The 18258-nt window shown below is 42.9% G+C and overlaps 1 protein-coding gene across 1 annotated transcript in view; it reads left to right on the plus strand.

The window, feature by feature from the left end:
• The first annotated feature begins 11505 nt into the window (after positions 1-11505).
• HEPHL1 (hephaestin like 1) overlaps positions 11506-18258 on the plus strand; it is a 33476-nt gene continuing 26723 nt past the window's right edge. Inside the window, exon 1 of the mRNA XM_059465850.1 lies at positions 11506-11675. Coding sequence (XP_059321833.1) covers positions 11506-11675 — 170 coding nt within the window. The remainder of the gene's footprint in view (positions 11676-18258) is intronic.

The following is an 18258-nucleotide window of genomic DNA, read 5'->3' on the forward strand; positions in this document are numbered from 1 at the left end:
GCCTATTTGCTGTTGGTGTGATGCGGAAAAAGGAGCAAGGAGCTCTGTTCCCATCTATTCTTGTACAAAACTTGAGTGATTGCTCTGAAGTCACTGCTTTTTTCTGAGTACACAATGGCACTCCATTCAATTTATTTTATTCAGTTTTGGCACAAATTATTTCTTGCTGCAGTTTCTTCTGACACTTTGCTGTTAATGTTCCCTTCAACTGAGTGAAAGGGAGGTTGATTGTCCTGAGATCAGACTGCTGTTAGGAAATTTAACTGCTGTTAAGAAGCTTTTTGAGATGAGCTGTCTCTGAGAAGGTCCATGTGCTTGGGCACTGCAGGCAGCCTGACCTGGAGACCCAGCTGTCTGTGCTTCTCTTGCAGCAGATGCCCAGCTGAACCTGAACCTGCCTGCCTGTATCCAGGAGCATGCAGATGCTCTGTTAAGGTAGAAACAGGCAGATAAAAATGGCACTACCAGCATTATTCAGGTTTTTCTTTATCTGGAGTATTCAAGATCTGCATGACCCAAGCCATAAAGAACTGATTGCACAGCAAGAGTATTGAGGAAGCTCAGTAAAAAAAGGGTCATGTCTTGAATCATTTCAGAGACAGCCAGAAAACAGCTATTTTTAATGGCTGAGTAGTGCAAGTTAAGGTTTTTGTATTAAGGATACATACAAGTCTGAAGAGGGGGAATGGAAGTTATTCTGGACAAATTTTGAAATAGGCTCTCTGTACTCTTGGGGAGTGTATTTGCTGCATTGCACCATCATGCACTGCTGGTCCCAACACACAGCATATGCTGGACATGCACTTCCCAGCAACAACAGTCACATGGGTGGATCTTTCCTTTTCTTCTGTTTTACCTATCTTTCATTTCCCCCCTGCTCATTTCTTTTCTCTTGTCTCTCCTTTTATATGTAATTCCCTCTCCTACATAATTAGACTCTCTCTGCTCCCTGAGATGGCATCCTGCTAAGCACACTTTTCCCCCTGCAATGGCAGCACTCACATCATTGCCTCTGGGGACACTTGCACCACTACCAAGAGACAGAGCTTTGGGAATAAGCCCCATCACTATCAGTTACTCTGTGACCCCATGGTGGCACAGCCAACCCTCTGCAAAAGCACCTTCTGGGGTGAGGAGAATGGTCCTGACCCCACACCCAGTGAGCTCTGCCCATCCAACCAAGTATTATCCATTGCTTGCTGGTGTGTACCTATGTTCATCTGATTTATTACAAAGCTTGTTTTATTTAATTATCTGAGTGGTTTGCCCACGGACAGCATTGTACCAACCCCAATGTTTTCTACAATAGCAATGGACTATGACCTGTGGCCAAGGGTTGTTTGTACTCTCAACACAGAACAACACTGTCACTATCCAATATTAAAATAATTAGAGGTTGTGCTTTCGTTTTGCTGGTTTCATGCAACACTTCTTTCTGGTTTTGGCTGAAAGGCATTTCTCATCCATATGTTTTGACATTGGGGTTTGCCCAAGAATGTGCTTAGGGAGAGGGTGAATTAAGACCTAAAAGTAGCACTGACTGGAAAATGCCCCTATTTACCTGAGCAAACAGAGAAATCTTATTGGTGATCCTTCTGGCTTCCTCTCTTACCCTGAACTGCTCCAGGTTTTTTAGGAAGTCTTCAGTAATGAAGAACAAGTACTGGGAATATGCTGAAGAAATATGTGGTTTGTCAAAAAATGCTCATTGTATTTTTTACAGATGTTTGACACTGTCAGGAGAGAAGGTTTCTGTAGCCCAGAGTGCTGATTTTGGCTAGACTGAGAGATGTAGCTTATCCAGGTAATTTGAAAGAGATTACAAATTTCCATTCCATGCTGAGGCACGTGGGTCAGTAACTCCCACCAGAATGAAAGAGGAGAGCAACACCCAGGAGGTCAGAAGTGACCATTAAGTGTTCTGTTATTGCAAGGGGCACTGTCCACTCGTTCACCATCTCCATCTGGTTTTGTGCCAAAAGGAAAATCAATACTAGCTCTGTGTGCGTAGTTGGGATGTTTTGAACATGCACATGAGGCCAGGTTTGTCACCAGAATTACTGCTTGCAAGTAGAAGTGCTTACTACTTACTTTGCCTGTTTCAGAGAAATGAATATATGTGGAAAAATTGTATAAATCTTTGGAAATACAGCTGGTTTTCAGATCCTGATGTTTGTTTCTTTCCAGCTGGTGCTGGCTGGTTGAAGAAAGGACAATCCATCCCTTTGCTGACTCCAAAGCTATTAGTTGTTTGCATCCATTGTGGGACAGGATAGTATTTAAAATCTTCACATACGTAACAGAAGGGCCTGAGGCAATTAAGTCAATATTTCCCTAAGTGGGAAGTGCTTTCGGGCATTTCTTAGCCCTTAGCATGGGTTTCTGAAAGGGATTCTCTGCTTTCACAGACAAACACATGCCAGACTTTCCCAGAAATTAATCAGTCTTCATCTTCAAATTATTTATTCTTTACTATGTCCACTGAAAGGCAGATTCAAGGATTTTTTGAAGGTGAGGAGACATTGAGGAAAGTGGGCTGCAGGCATTTTTTTCGTGTGCAAATTTAGGCAGACATAATTAAAGGTTCTTTCTGAAAAGGGGTAAACTGTCTGTCTCCATCCTTGGAGATATATAAGTTCCAGTCCTGGAAGTATTCAAAAGCTGTCTGGGCATGGTAGTTGCAGGTAGCACTGCCTGAGCCAGCATGAGGAAGAGATTAGAATACAAGGTTTAAAAAAATGAACAAACCATCTGGAGTATGCTCATGTCATTCCTTGGTGTGTAATCCATTTTTCATATTAGGTGTGGGCCTGAGCTGAGCTAAGGGGAAGAGCTGCATTAACTCTGTGACGATGGCAGGACTCCAGAGACTGGGAAAAAGGCAAGAATTCCAGGAAGTGATTAGAGGGAAGATACTGGGTGGAGACAGGATCATAAAAGAGCTAGGTGAGAGATGAAGCCACATGCATTGCCAGAACAAAAGCCTGGAGGGGCCTCCTCCAGGGGACACATCTCTCCCTGTGCAGTGCCGGGGCTTTGTGCCTGTGTGGCTCCCCTGCAATGGCACGGAGGGACAACGACCCACGGTGTCCATGGCCATTAGAGGGAGCTTGGAGGAGCCCAAGGATGAAACGTAGCCCTGGAAAGCAGAAGCAGTGTATGGAAGACAGCTGGTTCAGCATTTTAAATCTATTTTTAATATCCTTGAGATGCTTAATGAGATAAGCAGGTATTTCCCTATGATCTCCAAGAGATACAGTTGCTTCTTCCTTGGAAGAATTGCTTTTCGAAAGAGGCTGGGATTCTTTGAAGAATAGTTCAATAGTTTAATTAAAGCACATGTCTGGTGGTGTCTTCCATCAGGCATCCTCATTCCATGATGAATTAAAAAAAAAAAAATCAGCTGATTTTGTCTTCAGTAGCTGTTATTAAATGGACTGGATGCTTCTACTTGGGCAAAAGTTAACAAGAATACCATTTGGATTCATACAGCAGTCAGAGGAAGGTTCAGCAATTGCTGGATTCACCCAGGACATTGCAGGTCCAGCCACAAGCTCATTCCACTGACGGGCTGAAACAGACCTGAAGGAGGTGAGGGATGCAGATGCCTGAGCCCTGGTACTCGCTGACCCGCGATCTGCTTCTGCAACACTTCACACTCTGAAGGAAAGGTGTGATGGCTCAGATCGGCACATCTCATCCCAGAGCATCCCACTGCAGCTATGCTACTGGTCTTGGTCATGTTTCCCACTGCCTCCACTGAGCCAGCCCTTTCACAGTCATGTGTGAGAATGTTCAGCATCTGTCTGGAACCCACCTGGGTTTTTTTACTTCTGTATCTGTCTGTCTGTCTAGTCAGGCATTAGATAAAGGAACAAATTACTGTGGATCATCTCATCACTGCATGTAAGCTCCTCCTAACACCCAGCCCCCTGGCACTTTGGGGAGAGGTTAGAGACTCGCTGGGTACACAGGAGGGAAAAGCTGTCACCCAGCCCATGCTCACTTCCTTCCTGCTGAGCAGTTGATTGACAGCAACCTGTTACCACCAGGAATTTGTTCTACCTATCCAAATATTTCAGATTGTTCGTGGATAGTTTTGACTTCTTCTTTATTAATGTAATATTTTCAGTGCTCATAACGGCAAAGAGGAATTTCAAAGCTTGATTTGCTCAAAAATTAGAGGGCAAACAAGGAGAGTTTGCATTTACTACCTTTTATAAAAGACTTTTCTATTTTTGAGATGCTGACTTGAGATTTTTAAATACCTCAGAACACTAATATTGTGCTTTCTTTGGCTAACAGGACACTTGTAAAAAAGCAGGTGTTGTGAAACCCCACCCGTGTGCGGTAAGTCACTACATGCATCGCTCTTGTCTGGGTTTGGGCTCCCTTCGCCGCTCTTTGTCTGGGTGATCTGGCTGGTGAGATTGGGAGCACTGCAGGGCAGGGAGGATCCCCGTCTGTGTATTTGCGCTGTGTCTTGACACTTGTAAAGGAAGCGAGTAATCATCACTCTTGCTGCTTTCATGTCTCCTTGCACAATAGAAATAATTAATAATAATAGCAGTGCTTTGCCTATCTGCGGCCCCTTTCATCTGAAGACCTGAAAGTGCTTGACAAGCATTAACTAAATTAGTTCCAAATACCTGGAGAGGGAGTCAGATGTAATCATCCCCACTTTTAGATGAGCACACAGGAGGAGAAGCTAAGCTAACTGAGTGCTTACAGTTAGTCAGCTGAAACCATGTTTCCTCCATTGGGGGAGCTTGCTCAGCACTTAGGAGGCTTTTAGAGGTATCCAAGGTGGGGTTTGATGTCCACTTTTAACTTCCAAAACTTACAGGCTGTGGAGCTATGTGATCTGCCCAGCAGGAGCTGGAGGATGCATGTAAGGCACTGTCATTCATGAAGTTTATAATTTGAACAACTAACATGGACTGGGAAGAAAGGAACTTCTGCTGACACCATGCTGGCAAAACCTGAGTGACTCTAAATTAGTCCTGACTTCAGAAATGTAAGTGGCCCTGGGCACAGAAACACTTCAGCTTGGATCCAGGGGTGGTGCAGACAGGTTTGTGCCATGCTGCCTTTCACTTCAAAACCCTTTTGGTGGCAAATTTGATCAGCCAAATTTGATCACATATGCAATGTGTGGTCTTACCCCTGCCACCCTGCCACTCTGGCCCTGCCACAATGTTTACAGCTCTTTCTTGCAAAGAAAAATGCTGACAGTCAAATCTGACTCAAATCTGGAGTCTTAAATAGATCTCTGTTAAAACAAGAGTGCTCTGCAACTCCCAGGACTCTACTCAGCAGGGGAAAGGAAGAAATTCTCAGTATCAGCTATGTAAGATCAGGTACTGACATGAAATTATAAAAGGAAGGCAGGTGATATTTTGAAAGACCACAGTAAGCTCTTCAAAGTTGTAACTGAGCTAGTGGACAAGAGAGGTTTCTTTCCATAGACTATGGAATTTCTAATGCTGCTGAAATTATTCTCCTTTTTAATATCAGACCTGAAAGGCTTCCATTCCAGGAATGGTACTCAGGCTGCAGCATAGGCTCAAATAGGAAGTATCAGAGTCACTGGAGAACAAGGGCTGCTCCTTATTGCAAAACTTTGTAGACTCAGATGAAAGGCACTAATAATGTTGGCAGCATATCCCATAAATCACACGATTTCACTGTGGGCAATCATCCATGTTTCCACAAGGTTGTGACATTTTCCACATTTTCTCCTTTCCAGGCGAGAAACTGGCCACAAGTTGTTGTCTGGACATCAGGTAACTCCTGTCAGCTCTTCCACTTCACATGGCACCCTCCCATTTAATCAACAGACACTAAGCAATATGTCACAATCCTGCTTGGAATATGCAGCTTAATATCACTCTTGGGGATGGGCAGCCTGTCAGAATTGAGTTTGCAACAATTTGAAGCCACTTGAACAGATGCAATCACATCAGTTCTTTCTTTTCTGCTCACAATGTTGGATACCTTCTTTTCTTCTACCTGCTTTAAATAGTCCTGGTTAGGTTTCCAGTGCCAACTCCCCTATTGACCCAGAGAGAAAATGAGTCAATGATCTCATAGGAGGAAAACAAAAGGGTCACATTTCCTCTAGAGTAAGTAAGTAGGTCAGTGCCATGAGATGTGATGGAAGAGGATCCCATGGTGCCCACAGGGTGACTAGAGGAGGCTGGACAGGCAGCACAGCTGCCTCAGGAGAGCTCAGGTGGACCTCAGCACTGGCCCTCCTGCTGGCAGGCAGCAAAGGTGTGTGTGAAAGAGTTTCACCATGCAACCTGTCCCAGCATGACTTCCACAAACACTGGAACTCCAGCAAGACCCTGATCTCCACCAGCCCCATGCTCAGGGGGCAGCCTGGGGGCCAGGAGGGCTGTTGCCTTGCTCCCAGCTCGGGACAGTCCCTTGCTTCGTGAGCATCTGGACATTGCGTACACTTCCTCCTTCCTCATTTGAATAATAGGGTTAATAAACATGTTCTGTCCCACAGTGCTGACGTAATGCTAAGCTCTTTCATGTTTGTTGAGTGCTACAATGCCACTCCATGGAAACTCATAAATAATGTGCCTTGAAGTTCTGTCGAGGTATTAACCTTGTTTTAACAGTGCAGATTTACATGAGTTACCACGCACAAGAAGCTTCTCTTAATTAGGATCAAAACTTACTTTTTTAAGCTTTGTTTTAATGGCTCTTAAGGTTGACCAATTTTTACTTGCCCAGCCTATTTGGCAATTTATTGTAAACTCTTCAAGCTTGCAGTTTTTTTCAGTGCACAATTAAATGCCTTTCTTCTCATCATTGCATTCCTTTACACTCTTCAAATTGAAATAACTTTAAGGTTTTTTACAAATGTACAATTGGTTTCTTTGAAATCTAAATTAATCTATGTTATCATACTTCTTTGGTGGTGTGAGAGATACTGGGTTTGGCTGAAAGCATTGACAGAAAAGAAAGGATCTGTGTGCTGCTTCTGACACAACAAAGGCCCTTTGTTTCCATTTCACACCTTGCCTCAAGTTTTGTCAACAGCTGGTAACATACCAGAGTAGCTGTTCTGCAAGGAGACTGTCCACACAGACATGTGCAGAGAAAATTATTCTGTGCTAATGATCTCCAGACAACCCCTGTGGTAAATGCCCAATTGTGACCCTGAGCTGGGTGCATGGACTGAGCCCAAATGGCTGGAAGGCAATGCCAGGGAGCCATGAGGGCTCTGACATGGGAATCTGGAGGGATGGGTTCAGTTTCCATCCTGCCACAAAGACTTCAGGGCAGATGTGAGTCAGGTTCACCATGTCATGTGTAATATGGGATATAGCTGCACTTCTAATATCTTCACTGATAGGATATCCTTGTAATTCTTTGAGTTCCAGCAGCTTTTTTGTCCTTCCATCTCCAACAGCTTCAGTTCTCAGACTCGGAATGTTCCATGCTGTGTATGTCAAGGAAGTTTTTCTCACCAAGGTCCTATCCCGAACTCCAAACAGAAATTCTGAATGCCTTTTGAGATTTCCAACCTACTAGTGTGAACTCAAAAGATTCAAGTAATTCACATGCACCTTGTGTGACTTCCCAAGATAATGTGAGGTTTATATTCTGTTCACTACTGTTGCAACTCAGAAATTTTTTTGAAAGTGCAATAGAAACTGGTTTAAAGTGATATACAAAGAAACTTTTACATTTAATGTGTGTTTGTCTCTGGAAAGAATGGGATAACTGATGAAGGGAGAGGATGTCTTGGTTGAAAGGCTGATGCAAAACTTAGGAGGGTTCAGTTCCCAGATGTATCACAAACACTCTTTGTCACCTTAGGATAGTCACTGCAGGCACAGCTCCAGGGCTGGTGGCAATACTAGCTGAGGGTAATCTTATGCTGGAAACTGAGACCAATTCCCCAACCTAGATTGCAATGGTGACACAAATCAACACAGCAAAGGCACCAGGAAGGATCAGCTATGAGTGGGAACTACTACTATCAAGAAGAAGCAGAGAAAGCAGAGCAGACAATCACAGAGTAGACAATCTGCGTGAACATCAGCTCATCATCTGCTCAATGGAGAATCAAAGCTGGGCTTCAGTCTTAGGCAGCCTGAATGAAATGCTCATCTATGATCTAATGTCGAGGAACTGACAAAGGCCAACACACCCTTCATCTCTCTTCTTTGATCTTACAGCCATCACAAATGTTTTAGTTTGATCACTAACATTAGTTAATGCAAGTCTGGGCTTTAGTGCACTAACTTAAGCTAATTCTTGCAATAATTCTTTATTTACTTGAAAAGAAAGCTCTATTGGTGATGCTTTGGGGCTCATTCACAAACTGTTGTTCAAGATATTCACCCTTTGGTCCTATGAATATTGCTTCTCATTGCAAAATTTTGAAACCCAGCCATGCTCTAATTTTAGCCTTCAGAGGGACAAAAAGTCTCAGAGTAACCAACAGCCAACCCCTTTGCTGAAAGGATCCGGCACAAAGTGACAAATTTAATCCCATGAGCTCACTGCTGGAAGGGAGCTTCCCAGAAATTTTCCTGATGCAAGGGCAAAACAGCTGTTCTTTCATCTTTTTCTGAGTCACGCCCACAGCACCTCCCCGGAATGCAAATGTGCCTGGGTTTAATGATGTGACAAGGTAATTAAGTGTTAATGTGTGGATGCAAAGGGTATACAAGTTGCCAGATCTAAGTGCTGAAGCCAAGCTAAGGCGTTTACCAGACTTACAACACATTGCTGATAAAGGGTGCTGATGTCTACACATTATTCCTGTTACACAAGTAAATTTTACAGTAATAGACAAATAAATTAACTTCATATTTGAATTTTAAAGAGGTATTCTAACAAGAAAGCAGCCAAGAACCAATTCTAGGTGCGTGAGAAGCAATAGAAAAACTAGGACATAACACTATTATTATTTAAGTGACTATAATGCAGTCAGATGCCAGCTCAGAATTGGACACTCCTCCTTCGTATTCCCCATTACCCCAATGCATTTGTGTTATATTAGTCCACATATACAGAGATTTAAACATAAAACAGAATTCTTGAGTTACAAAAAAGCACTCAGATGGAAAATCATAACAACACTGTCTAGATTAAATTGGCCCTGTACCCAGTCCTTAAATATCTCTAATGGCATGCAAATGGCTGATTTAATCAATTGAACTCCGCACAATCTCATTCAAAGTGAACAGTGCTCTATAAATAAACATTTTCCTACTCAAATGCAAATGCTTGTTACACCATGACAGTGAATATTTGCATAACAGGCACGAGTTCTTGTAAATGCAGGTGCTTGAGTGACAGGTGATGAAGTCTGTAACTCCCCTGGGCTCAGAAAAGCTCCTCTGGGCGGGGGAAGTATTCCTAGGCCCTGTAAAGAGATGACAATGGGATGCTGTTAGCTTCCAAGCGTCCCCTTGGCCTTTCCACAGGTTTGTAGCCCAGCAGTTGGCTTGTCTGTCCCACCCCAGGGGCATGCTCGATGGCTGTGCCACGGGCTGGCAAAGCTCAGCTCAGCTCCCACTGTCATTGTGTTTTCTTTAGCTTTCTAATTACGCCTGTTAAAAGCACAGTGCTTTTAGTCATCATCATTTGAGTAACAACAAAGTGACACAATAAAGCAGTGGAAAAGGAAGATGACTTGAGAGTATCAGCATTTTGGAAAAGAGGATACAGATTGACGTGAGAAGACAAGAGGCTGGGCACAGTGTGGTTTTGCAGCAGAAGAGTGAAGAGATCAGCAAGGTGTCCAATGATATCAGGAGACTGGAGGTGCTGCCTCTGAGGATCAGGATCTCTGTACAACACCTGTGTTGTCCTGTTGCACAACACCTGTGTTGTCCTATTACCTCTCCTCTTCCTCGATGTTCATCGATTAACTGACATGAGCAAATGAACATCAGCACGTATCAGAGAGAATTTTGGGGGCCAAGGGACTCCTGCTTTTATAACTGCGTCAAGCTGACCATTTGCAGTTTGTCTGTCTGTATCCTTAACCCACATATGCTGGGCTTTCAGTCCTCATAGCTAAAGAAATGGAAAGCATAGCCTAGAATCATCAAAACCTTCTTCAGCACGATATTGCTGGGTCTGTGTGCCTTGTCTCTTGATTTAGATGAGACCTATCAAGGTCCAGGTGGCTGGATCTGGGCTGCTGTCAACAGCACTTGTTTTTTTGAGTTGTTCTCTGTGACTTCAGAGACACCTGCACACCAGTGAGGAGAGGGGAGCTCAGCACCGCTGACCATCGATGTAGCCATCACTGCCACTTGCCAGAGGGTGAACTTCACCCGACTGCCACATAAAATATCACTCATATCACTGAGCTACATCCTGGTGGACAGCATTAAACCTGTGACTTCCAAATCTGTTTCTGAAGCCTCCTGCATCCCTAGCCGTGGATAACCATTAGCTTCCACAGGAAGAGATCAGATGGTTCTGGACCTGAAAGGGGAATTTCACAACTGTTAGAGCTTGCAATCAGTCTCAAGAACTCTATTCCAGAACTGCAAATTTTTTTATACCTGTAGTCACTTAAAAATTAGGAAGAGCAGTATGATTTTGCAAATGTCTTGTCACCTAGATGATATTTTTCTGGGACATTTCCTAAGTGGTTTAAAATATTCTATCAAGTATATGTATTATATTCTATCAAGTATATGTTTACACTGGGCTTTGCCAAGATGGTAACACAGATATCCTCTTGGAAGAGTTTAAGCTGTAAAGCAAGGGAGTGATTTTCTAGAGAGCTACGTGGGCATGTTAATTGCCAAGGTTAATAAAAGAGAGATCTCCATGCACCTTAATTCTTAGATGTCCAAATGGAAAGATTTTTATGAGGACTCTAATTTCCAGGGATGCTTGTAAAAAGGTAGCTCACTTTGGGCACTCTAAAATTGAATATATTCAAATCAATTGCAGTCTTAATAAATAGATTAGAAAATGATGAGAGGTACTGGCCAATTCTTTTCCTCTCTCTGATAATGCTGGATTATACCTTAGTGTTATGTAATTTTAAAAAACCAATGAAGACAACAAGATGCTATTTTTAGAAATCTCAGACATGATCAAGGAGTTAAAATAAATTTTTTTAAACAGGGTTTTTATAAGGATGTCAAAACCACTAACCCTTCCTCTGCCCTCGTATGCCATATCACATAGTCTGCAAAAAGAAGGACTGAAAAGCATCCAGACTTCTAAAAACCACCATCTGGCTCTAGCCTGGACAGGTAAGTGAGTAATTTACTCACTAACCAAAGGATTGGCAAAGGTCCTGCCATGACAGCAACCTTCTCCCTGCTCTACATATCCTGGCTCTCTACCTATCCCAGTCCTAACCTGCTGGAAAGGAGGAGCTTTGCTCTGTCCCTTCCTTATTTATAACTTGTTGGGAGCTGGGAGGGAGGGAGGGAGGGGTGAGCCAGCTGTGGTGCACCCTGCAGCTGCCTGCCGGTGCCAGCCTCGCAGTCAGCACCACAGATGCCTCCGGAGCAGCGCGGGGGCCGCCTCTGCGCCCTCGGCTTCCTCTGGCTGTGCGCGCTGGTGGAAGCAAAGACCAGAACCTACTACCTTGGGATTGTGGAAGAGAACTGGGACTATGCACCATCTGGGAAAAATCTGATCACAGGGCAAAGCCTCCTAGAGGACAAGTAAGTGACTGGGGGCTTGGGTAAGCTGGAGGTGTACCAGCAACGCCAAAACAAAATCGGTTCATGTGGTCATTCTGCGGCAAATGTCTTAAGATGGCCTTTTCCTTGTTTTTATTCTGTTGATGTTGTCATAGGTGGGAATTCAGTTTCAAGGCAAGACTAGACTTTGATTTCTCTTCCATTGTGGTTGATTAAGCAAGGGGATAGTTAGCATGCATTTGAAGAGTTAATATTTTTTAAAAAGGTATCAAGTACAGGCTCAAAATCCCCTACCTGTATTTCATAGAGATGGAGGTATCCCTGGGTCTTGGTATCAAAAAGCAAACTGCAGGTTTGCTATAACCAAGCACAGTCTTTGCAGTAAAACACAAAACCCTGTTTACTGGCATTTTATGTAATTTTAAGTATTTCCCCTGATAAAATTTGGGAAACTTGGTAAGATATCATGAAATTCAGATGTGTATGGTACCTATGAATGGGATACAAGTCCCTATGGTCAGAGAGAATTCCTGGTGATCTCTGAAAATGGGGAGCGCAGGTGAGTGCTGTGATGGATTCTGCCTTGGCCAGTGAAACGTGGCTGGGGCTGGCTGTGTGTTCCTCCCAGAGCAGGAGAGCTGGCCTGGATGTTCCATGGAGATGGCTCCGATGCCTGGTGCCTCTCTAAAGAATCATTTGGGTGGAAGGGACTTCTAAAGGTCCTCTTGTTCACCTTCCCTGCCATGGTCAGGGTCATCTTCAACTAGGTCATAGAAGATTCTTACTTCTGAATCTACTCTCTTTTTGTTGAGAACCATTGCTTCTTACATCATGGGATTCAAATGTGTGGGAATATTTTTAAGATTTCATTGATATTTTGACACACTAGAGGTATTTTGGGGATCTCTCCTCAGTGTCTAGGTTTGGGATTGGAGTGGGAGCTGTGAGGAAGTGAGGAGGTCCTGGTCTCTGTCCCAGGTTTGGAGGCTCACTGGGAGCTAGATGCTGCCTCCCAGAAGCTAGAAATGGAAATGTGCTCTCTGACTTTTCAGGAAATCCCAAGCAAGTCTGCACATGTCTCTAGTGGTAAGTAATTTCAGAATCACTCTTGGATGAATTTCACAAAAGAAACTATTTTGTCACAAGAAGGAGATGAGAAAGACTTTTATTTTTCAACACAAATTTATGCTTACGCTCTTAATAGCTAGAGGTCCCAGATGGCATCCAAGTCAATAGCTATTACATTTATAGGTAGAATTAAGGTTAATAGTTTGTTCCCAGCCCATGAAAACAAGCTTTACTGGCAAAACTGTTCTTAATTTATATTAAATGCCTGAATTTCTCACTTTCCTAACCTTTGTAGCAAAGGATAATTTTCTCCACTCAATAAACTAGAAGATCTCTTACTACAGAGCAGTACAGCATTAACTAAAGAGCAACTACTTATAAATCCACTTCAACTGAGAGGTATTCAATAGATAGATACCACAGAATGATTGGAATCTGTTCTGTAAATTGTACTTTTGAGGCTGTGTGCACTTTGTGCTCCCTGAACATCAAGAGGCACATTTACTTTTAAGTTTGTGACATAAATGCATTTTTTTTTTTACTAAATGGCAACACTTTATGTCTTCAGTCATCATGGCAATGTAATAATTACAGAATGCTAATTACAAAAGGTTTACCCACAGAGGATTTTAATCTAGACTACACATTCAAAGCTGGAGAGATGTTTGTCACAAACTCCCTACATGCAAAATAATTAAGCGATTTTTGTTATTTTACTCCATTTTTAAATCCTGTTGAATTGAGCCAGTATTAAGTGCTGTATTCTGGAATAAGAGTATCTGCATAGGCATGTGGGTTAAATGGTGAACCAGAAATAGCTATTTTGACTATTCAGCTCTTAAGGATAATCTCTAATGTAAATTTAAAACAGTATAATAATGGGCTACTTTTCAGCTAATTAATTGATTCCTATGGATATTATAAAAAAAGTAGTTCATTAGCAAAGTTTAAGGATCAGTTTCCAGGTAGGGATAGGAATGCCTTTTGAGCCATCTTTGTTCTGCAAGCAGCAGCACTCAGGCTCGCTGAGCCAAGCACTTCTGACCTTGTGAAGCAGCCTCACAGCACCCATCTGATGGGGCACTATCCCAGTTTTATTGAGAGCAAAGTGAAGATAAAGAGGTTGCAGACAAGCTGATTATCTTTAAAAGAATTGATGCATACACAAAAAGGAATGTTCCCTTTGATTCCAGCTAGCCCACAGAGATATAATCAAAACCTCTTTTTCCTCAGTACTTCATGAAAATCCTGAATTAGCAAGTGTGCAATGGAAAGTGTTACATTACCTGGATCAGATAGCGACATTTAAGAGATGATTTTCAATGTTGCTTGCCAAAGTCAATAACATCTTCCTCAACCTTTAGTTTTTAGTAGTAAAGAAGATAAAGGGAGCTTTGGTAGCTGATGCATGGAGCTAGAAACCAGGTTCTGGCACAGACACAGCTATGCTGCTCAGTTCCTGCTGTGCTGGTGCTGAGCGAGCTGCCTCTGGAGCCAGGAGTCCTGGTGCTGCATCAGAACCTGCCTGGGTGGGTGTGAGCTGAAGACTGCCTCTCATCAGAGCTGATTAGCCCAAATGAGCCCTGTCTTAGCAGAATTATTCTGCTTGGATGATAATTTTTATTATGCCTAGTCTTACTGCAGTGCTTCAGAACCAGCCTGCTGCTTGCGCAGGCTAAATATCTTGCTGGACATCAGTAATTGTAAAGCAAAAAGACTAATGAGGTTGTTCACCTCTTCCCTTTGTCTTGTCTAAGCTTAAGGCCTCAAGCTGTTCTACCAACTCTCATAATTTGGATTGTTGTGAGTAAAACCAAGACATTTCACTCTCTGTTCTCCCTTCAGAAATTAAACTTACATTTTCTGGAGCACACAGGGCTTTGGAAATCGCAGGTCCAGATGATGGCCACTGAGCGTAGGTGAGCTGTGAAGGTGGTCAGCATCCCTTCCCAACTGACACAGCTGCTGGAATAGCTGACATCATTAAACCATGCTTGACTAGACACACAGGGTGCAAGTGCTGACAGTGCTGCTGGATGTGCTGCAGATCCCAGTGGGCTTTTGTGAGTTAGGGTATGGGTATTGCTGCTGCAGGAGGGTGAGCCTGGATGTTTTCTGTTTTCTTTAATGGTCACATGGAAAATGGCCTTCTAAGAGGAAAATATACCTAAGTGTTGTGGTTTGACATCCACCAGTTATTCTTTCCCCACTGAAACTCAGCCCTCAGGATTAAAGTTTAGTTGATAATCCCTTGAATTTACCTTGAAATGAGTTTATATGATGAATGCTTAAATCTTGCTCTGCTGGTGGTAGATGTTAGTAAATTTTGCCTGATGGAGCAGCTCCTCTCTTCTCTTTAGGCCACCAATCCTACATTTATTTATCTGAGCCAAGTCTTGCACCCACCAACACTAACGGGTGGTTTTTTTTAGCATAGCATCAAACACAGTTTGTGCAATTTGCCTGTGAGGAGATCACACCCAGAGGAATGACGGTGAAACTGTCGTCACAGATGCTGCACTAATGGCTGAGTCATTATGAGGCCAAATAACCCAATTGCAACAGCAGAGATGATCATTGTGGGAAGGGTCAACATCAAAAGGGTATTTGAGGTGAAACCCTGGCTCTAATGAAGCCTGAGAGGAGCTTTGTTACTGACTTCAGGGGCAAGTTTATTGTAGGAGGAAAGCCATCATACCACACCAGTGACACCACAGAGCCTCATCTAAGATTTCATGGATTTTATTGACCTCTGTGTCCCATGTGGGTCAGAAAAAGCCTAAAAAACATCCTTTGAGGGCTTTATGTCTCTGTCTTTTGAGAACACTCAACTTTGTTGACGCTTTGTGGTCAGGGCGCCATTTAGAAAGGTGAGTTGGCACTACTGGTTCCCCTTCCCTGGCCGTCCCTCAAGGACAGATATTACACTGGCCTGAGCATGGAGTTATGGTTTCTTGGAGGGTTACCTTCAACAGGTTACGTGACCCAAGGGTTAAAACAATTGTGGTAGTCTGAAGCCCAGTCCTGGCACTGTCCTGGTTTACTTCAGCCACAGGAAAAATCAGGAACTTTGAGGAAATAAAATGGTTATAGACCCAAACCCAGAGTATGTAAAGAGGATAGAGAGTAAAGAAGGTTTCAGCATCTACAGATTTTAGGGAATAAACTTATAAAGATGGTTGTTTAAACCATAATGATGGTTATGAGTGTAAAGTCTATGGGACTTCAATGGAACAACAACAATAAAAAGAAATTTTTCATTTGCATGCATTTGCACCCGGGAGTGTACAGTAGGTATTGGGAGTGTTCACTACAGGAGAAAATTTGGGACTTCACATCTAGTAGTTATCCTGAGCGCTGTTTTTCATCCCTCAGTGGTGATTACAGCAGCAAACAAACTCGGCTCCTCAATCTGCGAGGATCTGTCTCCAGGCTACTGAAGAGCTGTTTGCTTGGCCATGCACAAGGTGTCTTCTCATTTCTCAGTGCTCACTGTCACACCATGCTCATGTAAGCACCTCTTGGAAAACACAACCTCTGTTAGGTTGTAGCCTTCAGATCAAAGGTAACACAAACACATTAAAAACTATGGCAAAAGACGTCTTCTGTGTGATAAAAAAAATGAGTGTAGAAATTGCACTTCACACACAGATCTACCTGGAAATGGCAGATTGTCTGCATGTCTAGTCTTGATCTGAAGTAGAATCTACGTGACACTCTTGTTTTACTCTTTCTCTCTGTGGAAGAGTTGTATTGCTTGTCATTGCAGGGAATTGGATGTCTATAATGATGTTTACACTTGTTTTCAAGAACTAGAGTTTATTCCCTGTTAATAATTCACTGTTCCACTCAGATGCATTTCCAACTTTTCTTGGAACTTTGGAAGTGCTGAGGGGGGTCAAGCACCAAAATGAAATCACACACAGAAATGAAAGCAGGATTTGCATGTCTTTCTCAGTCAGAACAAGACTTTTAATGCCAATTATCTCTGTATGTAACCTCAAGACTGGCCTGACTGCAGAAGATGAAAAGGAATTTAGGAAGTTTGCATGGGTACTGCCCCAGAGGATGGAGTATTCCCCTTTACTGTAGGAAGAAAGGCGGTCTGAACATCATGACTTTATGGACATGAAGTGCAGGCTGACAACTGAGTTGGAGGGAAATAGTTAAAATTTAGAGGAGCAGCTCTTACATCTGCAGATCATAAAGATGGAAGAGGTTCAGACAGTACCATCACAAAGCCACCAGGAGTATGAAGCAGTTTGAAGTGATCAGGAGAATATGAAGAGGCAGGGAGAAGCTTTGTCTTGTGACAAAAGACGAACGACAGATAGGAAACATTTTGGCATTCAGTCCAGTGTGGATATTCCTTCCGCAAAAGGACTGTAAGCACTGTAATGTGAAGTACAGCAACACTTGTAAAGAGGCAAGGAGCTACCAGCTATTTGGGAAGGCTGAGGTGGGCCCCCAAAATTCTCCAGGATGAAATGGGACAGCATGGGCCCCTAGAATGGGACTCAGAACAACCTGAGTGCTCTGTTTTCAGGTACTGAGGGCGACCAAAAGGATGTGCTGAAAATACATCTCTGCACACACAGATCACCTACACTGTAAGTGGCTGCAGCTGATACCCACTGCACCCATTTGAATAGTCCTTCTTTCAGAAAGTGCCACTAAAAGACTTCTTTTCCGACTTTTAGACGGCTTTAAGTAGGAGGCAACCACAGATCCAGATATCATAGCATAGCTTTAGGCACTGGCACTTCCTGAGTGCCTAAGCCTAGAGGGTTTTCTCAGAGGCTTTGAGAAACTGACTGACTTTGATCACTAAATGGATTTTGGGATCACAGTCTATGCATTAAAAGAGGCTAGGCTCATGTAAAGTATTTGACAAAGCCTGACTAAGAAGTGTATTTTTCTGGGGTACAATTCTCCTTCTTCAGAAGACACTACACAGGGGTGTTATGACAGAGTGTGCAGTGTTGTCTGGACATAAAGACACTCTCATCATAATGAAAGCATGGTGCCACTGCACCAAAATGTTTGGTGGCTGGTGAAATTGGAAAAAAAAATGAGGAAAAATATCTCCTGAAAATAGGGACTTTCTGAAAAAAATGGATTTGGTATTTTTCTAGAGAAAATTTCTTACAATCTATTTTAAAAAATCAATTCATAATTCAAATTAGGACATAGCCATTTGAATACATTGCCATGAGGTAAGGAAGCATGTGCATTTACACTGCACTCCTACTGACACCACCTCCTACTCTGTGGCAAACACTCTGGTAGCAGCTCTTCCCCCAGGTGATAGAAGGTATCTTCTCCTTGGTGAATGTGGTGTGACTTGCCAGGTCTTGCTATGTCCACAGACTACAGACATGCTAATTCACTGAAAATTCAAATTTCCTGGCAACTCATTCCTTAACCCTGTTTTTGGGGTGTATTTATCTGGCATACATTATTCTGTGAAGAAGCAGAATGAGAAGCTTCTGTCCCTTCCTCTCCATCCTACCCCACTGTTTCTGCCCTAGCAATA

Source organism: Ammospiza nelsoni, chromosome 2 (assembly GCF_027579445.1).
Source record: "Ammospiza nelsoni isolate bAmmNel1 chromosome 2, bAmmNel1.pri, whole genome shotgun sequence".
In the NCBI taxonomy this organism is placed as follows: Eukaryota; Metazoa; Chordata; class Aves; order Passeriformes; family Passerellidae; genus Ammospiza; species Ammospiza nelsoni.